The 17,360-nt window shown below is 49.4% G+C and overlaps 1 protein-coding gene and 1 long non-coding RNA gene across 3 annotated transcripts in view; both read right to left on the bottom strand.

Moving 5' to 3' along the window:
* Positions 1-17,360, bottom strand: part of APPL2 (adaptor protein, phosphotyrosine interacting with PH domain and leucine zipper 2) — a 43,479-nt gene that overhangs the window by 25,517 nt on the left and 602 nt on the right. For both annotated transcript variants that reach the window (XM_058673344.1, XM_058673343.1), the window contains exon 2: positions 10,536-10,634. In XM_058673344.1, the coding sequence (XP_058529327.1) occupies positions 10,536-10,634 (99 nt within the window). The remainder of the gene's footprint in view (positions 1-10,535; positions 10,635-17,360) is intronic.
* LOC131482028 (uncharacterized) lies at positions 16,482-17,315 on the bottom strand. The gene is made up of 2 exons (XR_009246718.1): positions 17,023-17,315; positions 16,482-16,627 (listed from the first exon to the last, which is right to left on the bottom strand). It is a non-coding gene; the product is annotated as an uncharacterized LOC131482028 (long non-coding RNA).

Here is a 17,360-nt window from a genome sequence, read left to right as displayed (position 1 = left end):
CTCTTCCTCCGTTCACTCCTCTAAGAGGCAGCTGGCTACACGGTGCTCTCTTCCCACCGTGATGCACCAGTCTAGCACATGGGGCTCACACTGCTGGAGCGCAGGTGAAGCTTCTCCATTCAGGGCTTCCTAAGGGAGAGCCAGAGCCACCAGGCCTGACCTGCACTGAGGACAGGAAGGCCCTGGGTGACCTCTGTGTTCTGCCCACAACCGTGCTCTGTTGCACCTGTGTGTCTTTGAGGGGTAGTCCTGGGCCCTAGAGGTGCTCGCTTAATATCCTGTGGTCCTCCTTTGCAGAGCCATTGGACCCATCAAAGCCAAATCCTCCGTTTCTGGGTCCTCTATACAGACAAGTGGCTGGTCCGTTTCCTGACTTCCTCCATCTGCCCCAAAAGACAAGCACGAACAGCCTAGAACTGTAGCTCTCTTTCTCTTCTGTATCTTCCCCCACACTCCCAAAGGCCAGGCAGGCACAATGAGGGCTCCTGCTGTGGCCCACTGCTCGTGGGACATCCTTTCACCCTCGGCCTGCAGCCTGTTCGCCTAGAAGGCAGCAAGCCAGGCACCAGAAGTACATCATGCCCTGACACAGGAACACACGGTGGTTCTCAGCATGGGGCTCCCCAACCCTCGGGGGAACCAGTAAGTCCAGAAGGTTCACCTACAGTCCAAGTTTAAAACTAAACCTGGAGTTGTAATGTGGGAGAGGGTCGACCTAACTCCAGTGAGGTTGTTCTACATTCAGAACACTACTAACAACACCAGCTGGCATGGATGTGGGGAGAAAAGCACCCTTCTTCACTGCTGGTGGGAGTGCAGGCTGGTGCAACCACTATAGAGGTCAGTATGGAGAGTGTTAAGAGGACTGCAAATAAACCTGCCATATGACTCAGCTATCCCACTCCTAGTTGTATATCCAAAGGAACTGAAAACTACATATGAGAAAGGGATCTGTAATCCTATATTTACAACAGCACAATCGACAGTAGCAAAGACATGGAAACAATCCAGATGCCGGTCCAAAGAGGAGTGGTTAAAGAAACTGTGGTACATCTACTCCATGGAATACTACTCAGCCATTAAAAAGAATGTTTATTATTATTTAGTTTGCAACCAAATGGTCCCAACTAAAGACCACTATGCTCAAATCCCAAAAGGGCAGACACTGTATGTTCACTCTGATACAAGGCAACCTTAATGTAAACTATAAGATCAATACTCTTTCAATACTGTTTTTGCTACAACCCATGGGTTTTGATATTGTGCTTATTTTCATTTCTTCAGAATAGTTTTTCTACTATTAAATTCTTCACCAACTTGAAGTTCATACAATAGCATCATTTTTTCCAAGAAGCTTTTGTATTTTCTTTCTCATTTCTTCACTGACACGTTGGTTATTCAATAGCATGTTACTTAACTCCATGGTGCTGTAAATCTTTCGTTTTATCTTTATTCTTGTTGATTTTGTTTTGTGGCTTCTCATTTAAGGGAATGTATAGTAACTGCACAATAGAGACTATCATATCCAGTTGTGAAGGAACAATGCAGTATGCAGCTCTACTTCCAAATCAAAGATGGACCCTCAGTGAAACTGTTGGATATATCTCCACAATAGGATGCTAGACTGACTGCCACTGTCTGTACCAGCAATGTCAGGACACACTTAAACAACAGCATGATAGACTTGTGAAGGACTATACTACTGCAACAATATGGGGGAAATAAGCTAGGGGGAAAGAATGTAGGAAGTGGATAGAGGAAATCCTAGAGCCCATGGAAGTGTACCATAAAAGTAAAAATAAAATAGGGGTAGGAAAAAAGAAAATGTTTCCTAGCCTTAAGCCAACTGCCCAAGATCACACAGCTAGTTAGTAGCAGGGCTGCGAACTCACATCTGTTTAATTGTAAAATCCATACTCTCAAACTCCACACTCCAAGATCCCATGTCTGATTAAGAGACTGATAAAGCCTGGGCTTTACAATGGGGTTTACAAACCCTTCCCATAGAATAAGACTTCTGGCTAGTGGCTGCCAGTCTCAGCTCTGCTGTAGCTTAGAAGGCCACCCACAGCCCACAAACAGGTGCACATGACCTCCTCCCAATAAAGCTTTATTCATTAAAAAATAAATAAATAAATAATAGATAAGCTGATCCTGTTTAATGTCTCAAAAGACAGGCTCTCCTGCCACACCCTCTGTGGGAGGCCCTCCCAGAGGCAAGGAACATTTTCCAGTCTCCTAACGCCTTCTGTTTATATTTTAGCTGACTCCAATGAGTTACTCATGTTCTTCACTGTACCTACACCCATTGGAAACTGATCAACAAGTATGCAATGCACTCTCAGGCCCTGTATAACTAGCAAGGACCAAGGAAGCCGCACCTTCTTCCTTAGAACAAGGGCTTGGAAGGTAAAGGAACAGCACCTGAGAACTTGCAAGCAACCACACTGCACCTGGGTCTCAGGGAGAGTGGGGTGTGAAGGAGGGTGGACTGTGGCTGCAAGGAGATCAGGGCCACACAGAGCCACACAGAGCCACACAGGAGTTGCTCCACAACACAATCTGGGACAGGTAGGCTCTGCCAGAGTACTGCTGGACATCCCCTGGGGAAGCGCCATGGGTGGTCTTTTGGGTTGTAAGGTCAGCTAAGGGTCTGTCCTACCAGCACTACCTCAAAACAGCAACCCTAGTGTCCACAGGATAGCCTGATGAGTACACATGACGTGGAAATTCTTCTGAGCCCCATCAGCCCTCATCTTACTCTTAATCAACTGCACACACAGCTTCAGGAAACACCTGCCCAGTGGCAGTCACTGAGTCCACACCCTGTGTGGTAAGTCTGTACAATTATCCCTGTGGCAAGACTTGCCAAACTGGAGCCTACAAGGAGGGCAAACATGAGACTCAGTCCATCCTCTCACAGTGCTTGCTTAGCAAGGCAGTGGAGTGCTTTACACATTGTATCACATTAATCCTGGCAGCGCACCCATGTGGGAGGCATCATCATTAATCCCATCCGACAAGCAAGGGTGCAAAGGTTGGGAAAGGAACAGTCTATAATCTTCTGGAATCCTGTGACAATAGAAACTGGCAAGGCCAAGATTCAAGGCAGGTCTGCCAGACTCCACGCACAGCCCAGGTTCTCGACACTGTGTCATTCCAACAGCTGCACCTAGTTGACCCATGTGGGCAGGACAGGAGGGCCACACCATGAACATAAACCCCTCACTTTCCAAGCTGTAGTGCAGCAGGAGAGGTGGCCTGCCATTCAGATTCTAAATAGAGTTCTGTGCTCAGCGTGCTCCTGGAGGCCCTGGGATGGCGCTCGGGCTGCTGTCCACACCATCTGCTGCCCCAGAAAAAGGCTCCCACCCAAGGGTTTATCGACAGCACCTCCCATGCCAAACAGAACCTCCCCAGCCTGTTGTCCAGACAGAAAGACAGCAGGTGAGCAGAGCCGGAAGGAAAACAGTGCCTGGCCAAGGCGTGGCACCTCATCTCCCTGTAGTAGAGAGCTTCCTGGCTACACTGCCACCTGAACCACACCCTCTGGGGAGTACCACTTATGGCGAATGCAAAGGCCAAGGCCAGCATGGGGTGCAGGAAACCCACCACCATTTCAAGCAATGCACAGACATCTGTTTAGATCTGCTCCAAATATCAGAGCCATTGCTGAAAGCCAAAGGGGAATGGGGGCTCTGCACGGGAGCCACATGCACACGGCACTTCCCACAGAGATGGGGCATGGGCTGCACAGGTGAGAAGTCCCTGGAGGTAGGGCTACACAGAGCAGCGAGGAACAAGGCAAAAGCAAGGCTGCAACACTGTGCCTGAGGCCAAGGGCAGACACCTGCTGGGGACTTCATTCTGGAGGCCAGGGGAAAGTCAGGTGGGATGGGGATAAGCCCAGACAGAAGTGCAAGGGCAGACCTGAGTGGCTGTGGTGGGAAAGCAAGCAGGCAGGGCGACAGCCAACAGAGGAGGGGGACTTGTCGGGATCACAGGAAGCAGCGGAGTCAGAGAGTAAAAGGTTCTGAGCTCAGGCCATGGAGGAGCACGTAGGTGTTCCTGAGGCCCCAGTGATGGGATGTGCTCAGAGGGGAGGAGAAGGGGGAGTCAAAGGAATGGGGCTTCCAGGTGACTGGCCAGTAAACGCCAGTGGCTTTAGCTACGGAATGCAGGAGGGGACAAGATTTGTGAATAACATAACATATCAGGGATGCACTGACCTGATGAGCTGCGCCGTCCCATTCTCATGCTTCACCGACTCCTGCCTGTAAAGCATGGCGGGGGGCCACGGCTTGTGCCCAGCATGGGAGTGGGCCAATCTATCCTCCAGGAGCTTGGAGCCCACCAGGAATGGGGGAACCCCATCCACTGGACCCAAAGGAGGCTGACACAACAGTGGGCAGCACATTGGGCACAGGACATAGGGCTCTGGCCGTCCAGGCTTTCTTGGACGTGAGCTCAGCATTAAAGCAGGGAGGTGTACATGTAACCCACCCAGCTGCTGGTAGAGGAAGAACTGGCAAGAGAAGGAGCCTTCCTGGGCACGCAGTTTCCAACAGCCCAGGAAGGAGCTAAAAACTCCCCGTACAGCGTGCCAACAGCCAAAGCCGTCTGTAACAAAGGCCCAGAGCTGACCAAGAGTCAAGGGCTAACCACAAATTCAGAAACAGCCAGCCATCGCTCAAGCCATCCTGCTAATGAGCGATCAGAGAAGTGTCCAGAGAAGAGGGATTCCAATGGAATTTTGTAGAACACCAGGATTTAAGGAGCAGGAAGCAAAAGTGGGCTGCCAGGGAGGATGGGAGGAGCCTGGGAGGCAGGCCAGAGACAGTCATCATGGGAACCAACGGAGGCTGTTACTGAATCAGATGCTGCTGTGAGGCTCACACTTAGCACTCCCAGCCACAAGCAGGGATGGAGGCCACACTGCAGTGGTGCCCACCTAGATGGGGGAGTGGGGACAGCAGGGACAGCCTCCGCCTTCAAGAAGGTCAGAGGGCGAAATGGCCAAACTTCCGTTTCATCCATCACAGTCCCAGGGTCACTGCATCTGTCACAGTGAAAAAGTCTCAGTGCAAAATTCCAGCTCTGAATAGGCGTCAATGCTATGCGCCCTCCCAACAACCCTGTAGGCAGGTATTAGCACGGCCTCTGGGGCCGGTAAGGAAACTCAGGCAATGAAGTGACTTGACTGCCCAAGGGCACACAGCAAGTATTGAGCCAAGGCTGGAACCCAGATCTGCTAAGCATGTGGTCGGTCACAAACCTAACCCCAGACCCTCAGTGTACATGCCTAGCCCAGAACAATCTTTCACAGTCACACATCTAACCTGGACCCTCAGTGCCACTAGCAGGACACCTGATCGAGGAGCTTGGGGAACTCCTCTGTCAGGACACAGTCTTTGCAGGTGAGCACAAGAACCAAGGTTGGCAGCAACCCAGACCAGACTAGGTTATAGTACTCACTGGCATATGTGAGGGTTGGGTCTGGGGGTGAGCCAAGCAGGGCTAGTTCATAACACCCACTAGTAGATCCAAGAACCAGGACGGGGTACAAAACAGGCCAGGTCAGGCCACAATACCAACCAGTTCACATTAGGGCTGGGACTGGGGGCTGTCTGGGTTAGGCTGCAGCACCCACCAGCATGAGCTGGAACTAGGGGCAAACCAGGCTGGACTAGGCTACAGCACCTGCTGACAAATGCTGAGGTGAAGCGGGTCATGCCAGATTGCGTCACAGCACCCATCAGCACATGTGAAACCCAGTGGGGCAGTGTGAGCTCTGTAGGGGGGCTGCAGGGGACTCCCTGCTATTCACCATTCTTCCCACTGACGAACATGAAAAGTGGGATGGGGACAGACCAGGCCAGGCAGGGTTACAACACCTCCCAGGGCTAACTGGGTTGGGGGAGAACCAGACTGGGCTAACCAACTGCACCCACTAAGGCATGCAGGAGCCAGAGTAAGAGCAGGCTGGCTGGGTTTTGCCGCAGCATCAGCTGACAAGTACTGGGACTGGGAGCAAATCCTGTCAAGCTAGATCGCAGAAGCACTCGGAGAATACAAGATTTGGGACTGGAAGTCGGACCAGTAGAGAAGCCTGGGGACCTCTCTGATGAATTGCAACTCCCACTGGTGAGCATGAGAACCAGGGCTGCAGGAGAGCCTGGCTAGACAGTGGGTGGTACCTGCCGGCATGAGTATGGGCTGAATAGTGGGGTCAGTTGGGTCGAGCTAGGTTTCAACACTAATGGATGTGTATGAGAGCTGAATGGGATGTGGGACAGACTGGAATAGTCTGCAGCACATACTGGCAAGTACAGGAACCAGGGCTGGGAGTGGTCCTGGTGGGGATAATTGGGAGTTACTCTAATTAGGCTGCAGTTCCTGCTGGTGTGCTTGAGGGCTGAGTACATGGTGAGTAGTGTTGGGCTGAGCTGCAGCACCCATTGGTTTATGTAAGAGATGGGGCTGGAAACAGAACTAACTCAACAACTGCAGCTACTAGTGTGTGCGTAGGCTGACATGGGTGATGGACTGAGGTGAACCCTGTACTGGTAAGCATACACAAGAATCACCTTTGGGATCATTTCAGATGAGGTTTCTTTGGTGATCCCCCAAACTAAACCAATGGACTCAAAACTACAACCATGGGGAGAATCGCAGGACCTGTGATCTGATAGTGGAATGTATATGTCAGAACTGGGCTTCCTCAGTGGCTAAGACGGAGCAGTGTACAACATGCCCAGATGCACAAGGAGGACATGGTAGCCCATTGGGGCCTGTAGAGGACAACAGTGCCACAGCAGAGGAGGGAGGGCAGAAAAAATTGACCAACTACCTCAAACAAGCACTGACAGCAAATATCTGGGCGAACAGAGACTCTAAGGTAGACTATGTCAGTCAATGGACCTTGGAAGGATTTCCTCATCCTTCAAGTGGCAAGATCAACAGCATTTCAGAACTGCTGAAACCACCTGAGCAGTACCTCGGAGCATGCTCCACACTGGGGACCCTGGGACAACATGGTTGGCCATTTCCCACCTCCAGGTACTGAGGTGGTTGAGAGGCTGGGTGTGGTTTTTCCCCTTATTTCACCCCTTTCCCCAGATACAGGAAGAAGAAAAGGAAAATCTGTAAACAATGGTCTCACCCACTTCCCCCAATCCTTGACCCTTCCCACCCTAAATAATTATGTGAACATCATCAAAATAAAACATGATGCCCACACAAAATCAAGAAGAGGATCGTATTATATGTATTGAACATAAAATGTGAGCAGATTTAACTGCTTATCTAGCCCTACTCAGACACTGTTGAAATTTTTTACTTGTTTTAGCCATAGTTTGAAGAGCAGAGGACTGTCAGAGAGCAGTCTCCGCTTGGTCAATGCCCTGAAACGCACACAGCTTCCTTCAGCCAAAGACCCACAAAGGAGCATTCAGCTCCCACCACGTGAGTGCAAAGCCACGGCCAAGGCTAAGGGACCAGATGTGACTCTGGGCCCCACTGGAAGATACCGCAAATAGCTCAGCTTATGGCTTCATTCTGGAGTTTCCACCAACAGAACTGAAAAGTTTCCTCTAAGCCAGACACATCAGCAAAACTGTTCACTGCACTTTCCAGTTTTTGTTGTTCTTCGTTTTTTTTTTTCTAAAAACTGAGATTTTAAAGAAACTTCATAGATCAGAATCCAGAATTTACTATGTGGGCTGATTACCTATTTTATGAGCATTTATCTTTTATCAGCAACACAAACCTGATTTTAAAATGTAACCATGAAAAACAACATCTTGGTAGCACCTATTTTTAAAAATGAAATTATAAAACATTATTAACCTAACTTAGCATGTCTAAGTGTAAAGTAATCAAGAAGTAACATGAAATAAATCCAAGCAACCCTCACTTGGGAAAAGGAAAACAGTAAGAAGTACTGACATCTTTAAAACACATTTATTAAAACAAACCGATCAAAGAAAAGAGTCCTCAGCAAACTTCTTTTTTCAAACTAGAAACAAACAAATACGACATCGACACTTTCAAATCAACCTGAACAGCCAGCGGCTCCCAACCCTGCCAAGCTGATGGCAGCTGCCGGCCAATCTGTAGCTGAGCCTGGCACTGCGGGCAGGCAGCGTTCACCAGCCCCTTCCGCCAGAACCAGGCAGGAGGCAGAGGCCTGGCTAGCAGGGAAGCCCACGTGATGGTCATGTGCTATGAATTAAAAGCTGGGTTACAGCTTGGGGAATCCAAGCATCACTCACTTTTGGCAAAGCGCACTTTTCTGGCTCAAAAGAAAAACACATTAAGAGGGCGTTTGGACTCTCAGAGTAAATGCTTTCGGCAGACACAGACCAGTATGACAGAATCTGGGTGGGGTCGACACCAGCTGGTAAGCCTGGGGCCTTTAAGCCCTAAATAAAAGACAACTAACTCAGTGAAAACATTCAACTCACTGAGCAGCATGCAAGTTCAGTTTTAAGTCTTTTTTAAAAGGCTTCTTAAATATAGAATATTTAAAGAAAAAATGCCCACCCAAAAAAATATAATACATAAATGAGCAGGCTTCAAATTAAATAGACATGATGGGCATTTAGCCTCCCACTCACAAGACCAGATAAGACAACAGGGTGTCTATCAGAGCACACGGGGCTCAATAACAGGCTCTGTTTCTGACTCCACATTCCTGCCAGCTCAGTGCAGACCCTGGAGCAGGAGGTGACGGCTCAAGAGATGGGGGTCCTGTCACCAATGTGGGACACCTGGCTAAAGAGTCTCAGCTTCAGTCTAACCCAGCACCAGCGACAGCAGGCATTTGGGGGGGGGGGGCGAGGTGAACCAGCAGAAGAGGTTCAGAAGAGATTAATCTTTCTCTCTTGTAAAGAAACAAAAGTGTAAAAAGAAACTGACATAATATTCATGTTTCCAAACTTGGGATATCTTACCAAAACAAGCAAAATCACAAACCAGCCAAATTTCTTTCACTAACGAAACCAGCTCTCATCAATCAGTGCTATCAAACTGCAGGATTTGCATCAGAAGGAATCTGGATTGGAAGGTGATCTGGGACAGAGGCACTCAAACACGTGATGTGAAAATTCCGTGTGGTCTCCTAACCACAGTGTCACTCACTCACTTCTGGACTAAACATTTAACAAGATCTTTTTTTCTGCCCTTCCAAAGTAGTGTTTCATGAGAGAATCATGTTGGGCAGCCCATCAAACACACGGGCATCCCTTCCCATGGTTCCCCCTGGATCCACCCTATTGTTCAAACCGAAGACCTGGGCATCATTCATTGTTCATCCTCCCCTGTTTGACCTCTTCACACTCAATCATCTCCTAACTGCCTTGGAAGCCCATCTAGCATTTTCTGTTTCTATGACAACGTCCCTGGTTTTCCACGCAGAGTAGTGAAGAGTCTATAGCTTTGCTTCCATGCTCTACCATGAATTAGCTGGGTGGACTCAGAAAATTTGCTCATCAGAATCCTTAAGTCTTTATAAGGACTAACGGGGGTGATAATAGAGTAATGATGGGAGTAGCCACCTCACAGACTTGTCAAGGAATTTAAAGGAAATGATCAATGTAAAAGTTCCCGAAACTGGAGTCGACAAGCGTTCACAAGTCTCACTGAACCACAATCACCCTCCATCTGGGTGTCCGGCCTGATTCCTCTCCGCTCGTTCATGCCTCAAACACTCCAGGCACCGTCTGCTCTGATTTCCACCCAAATATAAGCTCTCTGATGGCCAAGACCGGGTCTCCCATAAATGAAAGAAAACAATGAATACTAACAGCTATACAACAATTGCTCTGGATGACTCTGCTGAGTGTGGTATTTCTCAGAAGTTAAAAAAAGAGAGAGAGAGAGAGAGAGAGAGAGAGAGAGAGAGAGAGAAAGATGAGCACAGAACCAAGGTAGCAAAGAATCAATTATAAAAACCAGGAGTTGTCAGAATATTTTAATGTGTAACATGATTTTACTTTTAAGGAACTCACAAATGTTCCTCTAGAACGTAACTATGTGGGCATGGCTTGATCTTACAAAGATTCACTCAGGCTACTCAGCAATTTATCTTCCACAGTTTTGCAAACCAGAGATATTTGTTCCTCAAAACAAAGAAACCACCCAACAGTTTCGGAACTGGCTCAAGTCTTTTTAGTTGAAAGCCATCTGAGCCCCCCCACTGACATCTAAGACTGGCTGTGGATGAGAGCGCGACCAGCACATCTCCAACACAGAACCTGCTCCCTCGTAATGGGCAAGGACACGCTTTACCTTCGGGCTTCAATGTTTAAAAACAGCAAGAGTCGTTAGGCAGTCCCTGTCTCTTGGTTCTGCTTATACGAAATCGTCCATTGACTTAACCAATGATAACAGACCATCCTTAGTTTTGCAGGGTGGAATGGAAGTGAGACAACCAAATCAGATTTCACTACAGAACCTTCAGTGATGGTTTTCTGGACCACCTTTGTCAAGCTCTAGGGGGCAGTTCCAGGGAAGGCAGCGGCCCCACGGCGTACCTGGGCTCCATAGACGCGCTGCATGGCCTGCAGCAGCTGGTTGGTGTGGTCTGTGAGGGTGGCAGCATCCTCCTCAAACACACTCAGCAGGGAGCGAGTCTGTAAGAGAAGAGCGGGGAGGTCAAGTGGGAAAGTCACAGCAGAGGCAGAACATACATGAGCACACGCACATGGGTGGGCACACACACACACATACGCCCCAATGAGAGGAGTGCACCTGCCTCTTCCGATGGTGACACCAGTATGAGGTGGTGCCTGGAGCTCTAACTCATAACTTGTAATCCTTCAGGGTCATAATAAACACAGATGGAAAGCCAGGTTTTCAGCAGCAGTGCAGTATCCCAGCGGCTAAAATCCTTGCCTTGCACACACCAGGATCCCATTATGGATGCTGGTTTGCGTCCCGGTGGCCCCACTTTCCATCCAGCTTCCTGCTTGTGTCCTGAGAAAGCAGCAGAGGACAGCCCAAAGCCTTGGGACCCTACACCCACATGGGAGACCTGCAAGAAGCTCCTGGTTCGTGGAGCTTTCCATTTGGGCTCAGTCCTTTCTGACAGAATCCTACTGGGTCTTATGCCAGCCTCATGCAGACTGCTTCCTGTCCCTAGCCTTGGAGTCTCAAATCTGTTCAAAGACCCAGCAGTGCCAGGTCTTCGGTTGTTTTGTCATTGAGAAAAACTTATGTGTTGTCACTCTTTCCTCTTAGGATGCTAAATTCAATGTCCATTTTCTTAGAGTTTTTCTTTTGCTGAATTTATTACACCAAACTCAGACCAGGAAATTCCATACACCCTGGGTCTACCATCAGTAGCTCTGGGCACAAAACAAGAAAGCTAGTTCCCCTTGCTTTGGGATGAACTCCTGAGGGCAGCTGAGCCCGGGTACCAGCAGGCAGGCACTGCCCACCGTGTCCTGCACAGCCAGTGACACACAGCAATCACCAAGGAAACACCGATGGGTTGGAGGGGGCGGGAACCAAGATCAGGGCGCTCAGCAACAGATGCCCTAAACAAGGAAGGGCCTTTCATCACCATGCCCTGCCCAGTGGGAATCTATGCCTCTGCACTGACAGTAGTCCCCAAAATGTAATCCATCAGCCAAAGAATGCTGAGTTAATTACAGAGGTTCCTGTAATGAGGCAAGAGAAAAAACACTTCACAAAGGATGACTCGTTAATTACAGCCTTGCAAACAAATTCCAAATTCCTTCTATTTTGTCATGTCAGATAAGTGGCTGGCACTGCTCCATGCCCTGCTCTGCCCTGCCCGCAGGGGCCTGAGCCACTGCAGGTCTGCGTGAGGACCTGGGGCTGTGCTTTCCCCAAAGCACCCCCTGGAATGACGGCACTGGAATCATCACGTCCCTCCACACGCCGGGGACCCCCAACAGTAGTGTGTGCTGAATAGACTGGCCTAGGACCTCTAGACCAAACCACCCGCCCCACAGCAATGGATGGATGCTGTCCAATGGCACTCCCCTCCAACAGCAGAATCACAGCACAGTGAATTCAGAAACTGAAACACGAGTTCTTAAAAAACCTGGGACAGCCAGATTGAGGCTCTGAAAACTGATCTCTAGAATTAGCAATGTAAGAACCACCTGAAAAGTACCTATCACTGCCTGACACAGAGACAGTGAAAGAGGCACATCAGGATCCCATATGAACTGGGTACCAGTTCATGTTCTGGCTGCTCCACTTCCCATCCAGCTCCCTGCTTGTGGCTTGGGAAAGCAGAGGAGGATGGCCCAAAGCCTTGGGGCACTGTACCCACGTGGAAGACACAAAATAAGCTCCTTGTAGCTGGCTTCAGATCAGCTCATCTCTGGCTGTTGCTCTTGGGAAGTGAACCAGTCGGTGGAAGATCTTTCTCTCTGTTTTTCCCTCCCTTTGTAAATCTGCCTTTCCAATAAAAATAAATAAATCTTTCTTTAAAAGTTCATGAAAATGTATACAATCAAATATCTATACATGGATTCCATTTTTTTTCTTGCACCAAAATAAATGCTATTTTTCAACTACATTTTTCATGAAGTTTGGGAGGTTCCCTCAAAGTGTTGGGTCCTAAGTGTTTCAAATATATGATTTCATTTTAACAGTACAGCAACAGTTTCCCACACAATTACCTACAAATGCCATCCAAGGGCTGGCATGGCGGCACAGTGTGTTAAGCCACAGCCTACAATGCTGGTATTCCACATTGGTGCCAGTTCCAGTCCCAGCTGCTCCACTTCCAATCCAGCTCCCTGTTCATGTGCCTGAGAAGCAGTGGAATGCTTCAAAGCTTGGGCTCCTGCCCCCATGGGACCTGGTTCCAGCTCCTGGCATCAGTCTGGCCCTGTGTGGGCTTTTGTGCCCATATGGAGAAGGAATCAGTGGATGGATGCTCTTTCTCAGTCTATCCTTCTAACTCTGCCTCTCAAAAGTAAAAATAAATCTTTAAGCAAAAATGCCATCTAAGAGTCAAGGTTCTTTTTTAAAAATCATTTGAGAAATAGGAAACAGAATTCCCATCATCTGGTTTACCCCTGAATGCCCACAACAGCCATGACTGAACCTGGAAGCCAGGAATCCAACCACATGAGCCACTGTCACCAGGCACCAACCCACGGGCTCCTTGCAGACCTTCCCGCTTTCCTGGCACCTGACGCTGACTCTAACTGGGACGGGTCTGGGTTCTTACTACTGTGTCTAGGGAAATAAGCAGTAACACAAGCAGACTGCAGCTGGCTAGCTCTTAAAGAAGCATTACTGATATCCAGCAAGCTAATCCCTATTTACTGCTTTTAGCACTCTTCGGAATCAAATAGCACAGGAGATGAGAAGGAAGATGAAGAGAGAGGCTTTGTACACAGGACCTCCACAAAGAGGGTAGAACGGAAACGAAAGCCGCCGCTGGTCCTGTACTGCTATGTGCTGGGCGCCAGGCTCTGTCATGTCATGCCTTCCCACAGCTTTATGGTAGAAACCAGGAGTGCACTGACCCCATTTTACAGATGATGAAACTGAGGTTCATCAGGGTAAAGAAATGTGTTCAACCTCCCATTGCTGAAAGCAGCAGGGCTGCAACAGCAGCCCAGGGCACTGCCACCTGTCCCACTTCCCCCACCGCAGGAGGCTGCATCTGTCCAGGGCAGGCCAGGTCCTGCCAGTCCTGCTTGAGGATGGAGAGGGGCAGGCTTCTCTTTGGTCACCCACTGCAGTGTTCTCAGGCAGGGTAACGGATGGAGAACTTCATCGCCAGTGCTTGCTTTCTGCTTTGCTTCATGCTTTGGCCATGCGACTGGGACGCGTTTCGGGACTGGCAAGCCGACTCCAGTCCTCCTTTCCTAACTGAACTTGACAGTGAACAACCCTGTAAGAAGATATATATATACCTGGACCGTGAAGTACTATTTGTCTCTTCTCAGCCACATGTACTCAAAACTATGTCTAAAACAACAGTCACCTTCTGAGACGCCGGAAGGAATGAGACCAGGACCAGGCAAGAAGACCCTGCTGTGTCTCCCTTAGGAAGCCACGTACAGATACTTGACACACAGTGATCTAGATGTCTTATATATGCTAATGAGTTCTCACAGCAACTCAATGCACTAAGCCGCTGTTTCAAGCCTAATTTTACACACATCTGCACACGCACTCAGTGAGAGTGACCTGCTAAAGGGAACAGTGGCGTATTTATAACTGGGATTCCATCATTTATCTCCCATCCTAACACCCTCAAGAGTCTGAGGGGCTAGAAAACCCAAACATCAAACCCCGTGGATACGGCTGCAGCTCCATATCATCCCTTCGCCTTAAACAAGCTGGGTGTTGCCTAATCTGTCTGAGATATTTGTGATGGCACTGAGGACTGGAAAACATTTTTAAGTTAAAAACAAGGTTCTTCTCAGGAGGTGGGTGGTTAGTCTAGCCTTTAAGACACCTGCAGCCCACACTGGAGAGCTTGGGTTCACCCCCCGGCTCTGGCGCGAGTTCCACCACAGCACATCCCAAGAGGTAGTAGGCGAGATGGCGCAAGGACTGGAGCCCTTTCCACGCACAGAGGAGACCTGGACTGTGTTCCACTCCGTGTTCCAGCCCCAGGCCAGTCCTGGCCATTGTGGGTACTTAGGCTCTCTGTGTCTCAAAAATAACAGCAACAATAACAACAACAAACAAGCAAAGCTCTTAATCCCATAGTTTGGAGTGGTGTAGAAATGTCTTGGTGGAATCAATGTACTGAGAAAAAGTGCATCATAAACAAGAACACCGGAGCAAAACCCTTGCCCTGATGGGTGGAATGCAGAAAGCACGCAGGTCGTGTCTGCGGCATCTCCCTTGAGTAAACAGAGGGCCTGGCTGGTGGGCGGGGACTGTTCCCAGCTGGCCGACCCGTGTGCCAGCTCAGAACTAGGTCTTTCCTTGCATGGCCTGGTGTTTCAGTTCTGATCACTGCAAAAGAAACAAATGAAAACATGCTTCCTCCCACACCACCAAAAAAATAAAAACAACAACAACAACAAAAAAACCACCTGGCAATGTTCTGTCTTTGCCTTATCTCCAAAGCGTGCTACGGGCTGGAGAACAGAACAAGCCCTGAAGAAGCAGGATTGTGGGAACTTGGATCTCCCATCACACCGGCGTGTGCCGCGTGCCGGGACGGCTCTGCGCTGATCTTTCTCCAGAAACGAATGAACACCAGCAGGGGAGGCCTGGCCCTTGCTTTACATCACATTCCCCCAGCTGGGGCAGGCAGAAACTCCCCAACAGCATGGAAGGCAAATATCCCAATCCCCAAAACACCATGGCTCCCTCATGCCAGGGCGAGGCAGAAGTAAACTGAGGGTACGCCCACAGTCTAGTCTTACAACCCAGGGTGCAGCCCTGCAAGCTAACAAGGAGGAAATGAATAGATGTGTCAAAGGTCAGTCAACTGCCATTCAGCCCTTCTTGGGTCACTCAGGGCTAAGACAAAAGCTTTTGTGTTCACTTCATCAGTCCTGGGCAAGCAGGTGGCTGAAGCCACCCTCACAGCTACGCTACAGAAAGCCAGAGAACCAACAGCTCATGGGCTTCTGGCTCTTCCCCTCTGGGTAAAACCTTTTAGGTCATGCACAGCAGGCAAGCAAAGTGTGAGGCCCCCCAACGAACCTAAGGGGTACCTTGCTCCTGGCAGTCAGCTTGGCTTCCAAGCACGCAGGTGCCTGACTCATTTTCACAGAACTAACGGTAGAAAGATGGCTTGGAGTTGATCTGTGTAAGGCATTTGAAACAGCACCTGGCACATAAAATCCGCAGGCCAAGGCACTGGCTGTTTTAATTCTTCCCACAGAAAATGAAGGTTCAACACAGCATTCCTTCCAGCTCCAAGTCTAGGAACCTGCTCGGGAGCCAAGCTGCTCCAGGCCCGGGCCAGGCTCGGCGGAGCAGCGAGGATCTTAAATGAGAGTTTATGCTCCACTCAACAGCCACATCAAGCATGTGTGCAGGGGATGGCCAAGGGTCAAGAGCAAGGGCAAAGGCAGTCCCTTACACAAAAAAGGAATATGACAAAGAGACATGACAATGCCCACGGAGTCATCAAGGCCAAGCTCAAAGCTATCCTTAAGTGGGCAGGGTGGACTATCTCGGCTTCCACGGCTCCTTCAGGATCACCGTGCTAACACAATTATGAGAGACCTGAGCCAGCCACAGCATGGGGGTCTGGGGACCTGTCCCAACCTTGCAAGAAGTATCAGGAATGGAGTTTGAACCTGAGTCTCTGAGTTAGAACACACCACCCAGGTCAGACCGCTCACATCCTCATGGCAGAGTAAATCCTCCAGGCATAGATGCACCCATGACAGCCTCTGAGTAGGACCAGTATGGCAACCGCTCTCACCTGGCCCAGCCATCACGTCTGGTGAGGAAAGCAGTATTTCTACACACCTCAGTAATGTCCCAACTACAGAGCAACACAATCCTCCTTCATAGTGACTGTTAGAAACTTTATTTTCGGGGCTGACATTGTGGCAGAGATGGTAAAGCTGCCACTGGCGTTGCCAGAATCCTATATGGGCACTGGTTTGCATTCTTGACTGCTTCACTTCCAATCCAACTCCCTGCTGATGGCCTGTGAAAGCAGAAGATGGCCCAAGTTCTTGAGACCTTGCATTCATGTGGGAGACCAGAACGAAGCTCCTGGGTTCTGGCTTCTGCCTGGCCCAGCCCTGGAAGTTGCAGCCATTTAGGGAGTGAACCAGCAGATGGAAGACACCTCTCTCTCCCTCTCTCTCTCTCTCTCTCTCTCTCTCTCTCTCTCTCTCTCTGTCTCTGCCACTCTCCCTCTCTGTAACTCCACCTTTCAAATAAATATATATAAAAAAAAAAAACCTTCATTCTGTAATGTCCAGACCCCACAGAATAGGTATAGGTGAGTAAAATACCTCATGCCCTAGGTTTTATTTAGTCCATCAGAGTACCACAAAGGAAGCCTTGGAGAAGTCAGGCAGTCCAGTGGATACAAACGTGCAAAAAGAAACCAAGATCACAGCTGCTTTCCGTTCCCTCTGAGGACCAGAGGGCCAAGGGCAGGGCCACCTCTGCAGGTGGAGGAGGCAAGGGCATCTGCCGCTGACCCTAGGAAGCCCCATGCACTCCAGAGCTAAAGGCAACCGAACCCAAAACGTCAGGGGCGACCTGCCAGAGCAAAAGGGCCCTACTGTGCTAGGAGTTGTCCCCAGTTGCTAGCAAGTAAAGCGAGAGACGATAATTCAATAACCCACGTTTGCAAAGATGGGAGGACAGATCTGAGGCTGGGGGACGGGGAGGGGAGGGAACATGTGAAAGAAACCAAAGATCCGAGA

This window comes from Ochotona princeps, chromosome 15 (assembly GCF_030435755.1).
Source record: "Ochotona princeps isolate mOchPri1 chromosome 15, mOchPri1.hap1, whole genome shotgun sequence".
Taxonomy (NCBI): domain Eukaryota; kingdom Metazoa; phylum Chordata; class Mammalia; order Lagomorpha; family Ochotonidae; genus Ochotona; species Ochotona princeps.
Note: the sequence above shows the minus strand (reverse complement) of the source record. Positions and strands in the feature narration are given on the sequence as shown.